The following is a 6,604-nucleotide window of genomic DNA, read 5'->3' as shown; positions in this document are numbered from 1 at the left end:
ACATACCACTCTTTTCCCCGTGTGAGTGTGTCTGATCACATGCCCTTCCGCCAGGCAAAGTAGTGCCGTAAAACAGTGGAACAAACCAAAACATAACAGAAAAATCCTGAAAAACCCATAGAAAAGCTGCACGGGACTATAATCTGCAGGGTTCAAAGCTTGTGCAGAAAGTCCGGCTTTTAGTCCAGAAATGACAGTACCCTTTTACAGAAAACTCTTCCAGAAGCACAGACAAAAAATACAAGGCACACTTGTCCTAGTGTAGCAGGTCATGTACAATATTGTAACATTTATTAAGTAGTAAATTCACTATAAATAATCAAAAAGTCATACTTTACTGTCTTTTCTTTATCCAGTCTGAAGTGTAAAGCGTAACACACAAGCCATGTGTCAACCCCCCCCCCCAACCACACACACATTCACATTTCAAGTATTACATTATCTGTGTTTAAGTCTGTCTGCCCAAATATATACAGTTGTATATAAACAGCTTATCTATTCATCAGCTGATCATGTCTTTAAAACATCACTCCCAGAAATACACACTAACATCACAGATTCAACAGGATTTTCCTGAATTCTGATCAATTCATTTGAATTAAACACATATCTTAGTTGCTCTCAAGTTTGGATCTTTCTCTCCATCCTCTCAGCTGTTATATTGTAAATACTGATCAGTAAACAGTTGTAACTTGTTATTTATTAGTAATTAGTAGCTTTAGCTAACCTGAACATTTCCAGGCCTCCTCTTCATGCTCAGAACTTCCTGCTGTCTTTCAACCACTCTGAAAAGGTTTCTTTCCTGCCTCCATCTTTATCTTTCTGCCTCTCCATCTTTAGCTCTCTGTCATCAGATGAGCAGGTCTCCTCTCTGCTGTGAGATTGACAGCTGTCAGTGCTTCGGGAAGTGGGCGGGGCTTACGGTACACTGCAGAATGAGTGCTTTCACACATTTAGCTGCCAAAGTCACCAGATTTGTCGCTAATCGCTTTAAAAAAATGATAGAGGGATCTGAAAACTCGTTAAATATAGCGTTAAAGTGACAAAAAGGCCACGTGCGTGTTTTTTTGTGTGAGAAATACAAAGTGTGGCGTGAGGGCCAAATGCTGAACTTTTGGCTGTCCCGTACAGGGTGATGCGGGACAAGGGACAGGGAAGGCTAAATGCAGGACTGTCCCACCCAATGATTTGCACCCTCAACTTGATATTTGGTTGCACACCTTTTGGAAAAAGTGTCTGAAATCAATGTCTGGGGTCATTGCTCTGCTGGAAGCCCCAGCTGTATGATACTGGGCCCTACAGTCTGTTGGTAATCTTTAGATTTCAGTCAAGGCACCCAGTGCCAGAGGCAGCAAAACAACACAAATGTCTTTGAACCTCCACCATATTTGACTGTAGGCAGTGTGTTATTTTTTTCATAAACAGTAGAATGACGTGCTTTACCAAAGAGTTCTATCTTGGTCTCCCCTGTCCACAAGACCTTGTCTCAGAAGGATTTTGGCTTACTTATGTACATTTTGGTAAACTGCAGTCTAGCTTTTTTATGTCTCTGTCAGCAGTGGGGTCCTCCTGGGTCTCCTGCCAAAGAATCTCATTTCATTCAAATGTTAACAGATAGTTTGCGCTGACACTGATGCACCCTGAGCCTGCAGGACAGCTTGAACTTCTTTGGACCTTGATGGGGGCTGCTTATCCACCATTCAGAATAGCCTTTGTTGCAACATGGAATCCATTTTCTCCTCTGTCCACGTCCAGGGAGATTTGCTGCAGTGCCATGGGTTGTAAACTTGTTGATTATGTTGCGCACCGTGGACAAAGGAACATCAGATGTCTAGAGATGGACTTGTAACCTTGAGATTGTTGATTTTTCCACAGTTGTGGTTCTCAACTTCTCAGACAGTTCTCCTCTTTCTGTGGCACACTCAGGCATTATCTGGTTTCAGATGGGATTTTTGTATTGCTCACAACTGTTACTTGCAACAAGTGAGTTTAAACTATTTTGAAAAGGTGCCAATAAATTTAGTCTTTTTTCCGTTTTTTGTGTTGTTCCAGTACACCCAAAGGAAATAAATAACAAAATGCGTTATTGCAATAATTTTCTTAAAGAAATACTTCATTTTCTGGAAGATTTTCAGGGGTGCTAACACCTTTGGCCATAACTGTAGCTTATTTGTGTTTGCTTCTACATGTTATTCTGAACCAGCCATGCTTTGTTTGGTGTAGAGTGTTAAGATCATATTTTTCTTTGCTTCTTTTCTGTCAGGGCTGTTAGCAAAATGCTAACAAAATGCTGTCAGCAAAAACTGTTATTTCTAACGTGCACCTCCTCTGGGAGCAGTGATCACCTGTGACTGACGTAGTCATAGTTTCCTATCCAAACTATTCCTGTCCCATATGTGTGTAACAGCCCGTCATGGTATGGATACATGCACCGTTACATCCCTAGTTTTAACATTTGTTTACCAGCATGTCATCAGGTAGGTGTAGATAATTACTGCCTGTGTCTTCTCTAGATGTGATCTACGTGTCAGCAGCAGGGAGTATGCTGTGTCAGATAATCAACTCGCTGCTGCTGCTCCCAGTGTCAGTCGTAAGGCCTCTGCTGAGCCACCTACTGGACCTGCTACCTCCTCTGGACCGCCTGAACAGACTGCTGCCCGCTGCCTCACCTCTGGAGGACCAGGAGCTGCAGTGGCCTCTTCACGGTGAGCAGCAGACAGTAAAATGTCAAAAAAACTGAACTGCAACACATTCTTTTCCTGTGGGTTTACTTCATTGATGTATTTTTTATTTCTCTTTTCTCATAACTGATTTAAACTGTTACCATTTGGATTAGTTTATACATTTTGAAATGTACATCAGATTGATTACCTTTATAATATATTGCTTTGATTTTTTATATTTCCTTCAGTGTTTTATACAACCCTATTCAAAAATGTTAAAAACGCATTCATTTTTTGAACTTGTCTTTGTGTGTTTGTTTGTCTGTTACTAAATTATCTCCTAAACAGCGGAACAAATTTTAATGAAACTTCTGGAATGTAAACATTGGTTGCCATTGGTAACCATGACATAACATTTCACGCCATACAGCTGATCAATGTTATTTCATGGTTACCAATGGCAACCACGGAGAAAAGAGCGAAGAAACTAAATTTCACAGAGGCAGAACTTGATGTGCTGGTCAATGAGGTGGAGAACAGAAAAATATATAAGGTTTGGGAGCCGCAGTCGTGGCGTTACAAATAAAAGAAAAGTTGTGAGCGGCAACACGTTGTTACTGTTAATTCAGTAAGTGGGACAGAGATGACCGGGGCCGAGGTGGAGAAAAAGAGGTCCGATTTTAGGGTGGAGGCAAAAAAAGCGACTAACCGGCCACCGCCAGAGCATGTCAGCCACAGGTGGGGGTAAAGGTGTACCAAACTGATACCATTTGAAAGAAGGACGGATGGTGTCGTGCTGAAAAGTGATCGGGCGCGCTCCCTCGTGGGGGCGCGCCCAGGTGTGAGAGGTATTAAAGCGTGCCTCCTCTACGCTCTGGAGCTTTGGAAAGGGAGACAATAAATAGTCATCACTGACTGTGTTTTTATCAGCTAAGCTAGCAGCGTGCCTTAACTCTTCTGCAGCTGTCTGAGACATCTCTGCTGACTTCACTTCCTCTCAAATGAGGCGTTCTCTGCAGGCATGAACAATCAATCTGCACATGGATCCTGCTCCTTCCTGGTTATTGACCAATAGGAGAGGAGCTGGACCAAGAAGACAGCCTCCTCATTTGCATACCGAGGAGGCAGAAATGCACACAGTAATGTAAAAAGAGGAGAAAATGTCAAAAGAACAAACGCTTGCATAAGGAAAAAGCCAAAACAAAACATATAGATTACTTGGTGAAAATGCATGTGTAAGGAAAAGGCAAAAACAAAATATATATTTCTGCTTTTATTTTTGATTATGTTAGTTTCGGTCCTCTTCTATCCCATTGTTAACTCTAGCATAACCACTTACTGTACTTGGATTTTTCTAAGAACAGTACAATCTCCGGTCTGAGGCTCTGGAAATCTGAGTTTTTTGTCCAGGTCCATGCTTAATTGCCAGTTTGCTCTCTGAGTGCTTCTAGTTTTTATTTCTGTTTTAAGACAAAAGCATTTTCTGCTAAAAGTCATGTGGAGTGCGTCATCTGTTCATATTTTGATCTAACTGCTAAAATGTAAGAGTGTATATTTTTTTGAAGTTTTACATTTTCTTAAATTGGACTTTGCATCAAAACATGAAGTAATATCCATCAAAACTATGGATCTTCAGAGTAGTTAACCTTTAACTGTCCAGGGGAGGTGGTTTCTGCCCAGCAGTGCTCACACACCTTGAGATAAATGCTTTTTGAGTACTTAATATGAAACTTTTTCTGAAATAAGAGCTTTGAAGTGAATACAGTAAGACTCGTGGACATGAACTTGTGCAGAGCTGCAGTCCAGTTCTGTTTAAATGAAAAATATTTTGCTCACTGAAATGAAAACTAAAACTTTTTTGTAAATAATCTGTTAAAATGACAGCATTCAGATCTTCTGTCAATATTCATATATTTATAATAGAATATATTCCTCATATGTCCTAACAGTTAAGATGTGTGAGTCTAAATCTGATCCCTCACTGCACAAATATCACCACACAGCACCGGTACTAATAAATGCCACTATACTTCTTACAGATACTCGATGTTTGAAACCCAGAGGAACTGCTTCTCGTGCTAGCTCCTTTAACAAAGCAGGAAGCAATAATCTGCTTTGGTGCTGTTCGTTCAGATCAATAAATTCTTTCTTCTGCGATTGACCTCATGCAGACCAGACAATGACAGGCTGTAGCAGTTTCCTGCTGCTCTTAGCAATTCTTTGATTGGTAAATAGTAAATGGGCTATAGCGCCTTTCTAACCAACCCGGGCACTTTACAACACAATCTTTGCCCTCATTTACACATTCATACAACACTCTACCAAGTCTCTACAAAGCTAATCTGAATGGATCATTCTATAGAATCTAATCAGTGCTTTAACAGCCTGTAATCCACTGTGTTTCATGACATAGATTGAAAACTGAAAATGAAAAAAAACATTGTAATCCACTCTTCTGTTTGTTGATCCGCAGCTCAAAGCAAATGTCAGTTTACATGATGAACAGCAGATAAGAAAACCGTCTCTCCACCTTTTGTTCTTCATCTAATTTTATTTGTAAACACCTTACAGATGGTCCATTTTCTCCAAGCAGTAAAATCTTTCCTAATGAGTGAAGCACAAGGTGCTGCAGGAGGCAGTGGTTTGTCTGGGATGCGTTAAATGACCAAAAACATATTGGATTTTTGAGTGTTGACCAGCTGATCACCAATCATGGCCAATCAGATTGAATATTGGCCAGTGACATTCACAAGCCAATTTCCAGGTTCATCTCCAGGCGTTTGGGACGGATATGCTGAAATACATGCTGACTACATTTGTCAGAGTCACCGCTTCCATCTAGAAAGGGAAATGTGTTTTATTTAACTGCATTTTGCTAACTGACACAACAGAAAAGGAGCAGAGGAAGATAGTATATATGTTTTCTACATCAAATAAAGCATGAATGTTTGTGATTGAAATCAGCTGTTTATAAAAAGTTCCACAGTCAAAGATTGGTCATGTGCCGCTGAGGTGCTGTATGAAAGCATCATGTAGTCAGTGCTTTGAAACGGTCTATGGTAGGTCTTTTGTGATTCTCTCCTGGCTTCTTCTGTCCTCACTTGCTCCATGTCAGCTGTTCAGCTGTTCCTCTGTCTCCTTTAACAACAATGATACATGTAATAAATGCAGTCTTATGGTAGCTTTGGAGGAGATGCTGTCTGAATTGGAAGCTCTGCGCTGTGCTGGTGAAAAGCCATTAGGTAACCAGGCCTCCTTGGGCAGCGTGGAGCCACTGATAGTAGCTCTCAGTAGCAGTCCTCCAGCAGACCCTGAGCAGCTGGGACAAAACAGTTCCCTACCAGCTGTTCACATTTCCATTTTCCTCACTCAGTGACACACCCACTGAGAAGCAGATTTTTGTAATTGGCAGCTCCATAGTCTAAATGTGGCCCTAGGGACTCCAACGACCACAGGGGCCAGAGCGGGCGACATTGAATCCTTCCTTTATAATCTGAAGTTGGTGGCACAGGCTCAGGGACGTGCGGTCAGGTGAGGCAGAGCCTCCCCTGTCATCATGACAAGAAAATCATAACATAAAATGAATATTATTTGTCCACTGATCTTTATGTATGAGTAATTTTTGAACATTTTTATGGTCTAAATCACATTTTTATAGTCAAAATCGCTGAAATTGCATATTTCCTGTTCAAATACGAGGGTGAAACGCAAGGTGCGGCAGCAACGAGTCGAGCTTCACCTCTGATTGCGCAATCCATCACACACTGGGTTGATATATGAAATTGTCCCGTGCCTGTTGCCGTACCGCTGCATGTCGCCAATATAATGGTTTATATAGCCTGATTTTCCACAGTCTGGCTAATGTCTTTAACCATTTACGTTTAATGTTTGTTAGTGACATATTTAGTTTTGCTGAGGGGACATAAAACCGCGGTGAAAAG

At 41.1% G+C, this 6,604-nt stretch overlaps 1 protein-coding gene across 5 annotated transcripts in view; it reads left to right on the top strand.

Annotated features, from left to right (window-relative positions):
* herc1 (HECT and RLD domain containing E3 ubiquitin protein ligase family member 1) overlaps positions 1–6,604 on the top strand; it is a 133,192-nt gene that overhangs the window by 33,299 nt on the left and 93,289 nt on the right. For all 5 annotated transcript variants that reach the window (XM_037979943.1, XM_037979946.1, XM_037979945.1 and 2 more), the window contains exon 17: positions 2,514–2,705. In XM_037979943.1, coding sequence (XP_037835871.1) covers positions 2,514–2,705 — 192 coding nt within the window. The remainder of the gene's footprint in view (positions 1–2,513; positions 2,706–6,604) is intronic.

Source organism: Kryptolebias marmoratus, linkage group LG15 (genome assembly GCF_001649575.2).
Source record: "Kryptolebias marmoratus isolate JLee-2015 linkage group LG15, ASM164957v2, whole genome shotgun sequence".
NCBI classification, from domain to species: domain Eukaryota; kingdom Metazoa; phylum Chordata; class Actinopteri; order Cyprinodontiformes; family Rivulidae; genus Kryptolebias; species Kryptolebias marmoratus.
Note: the sequence above shows the minus strand (reverse complement) of the source record. Positions and strands in the feature narration are given on the sequence as shown.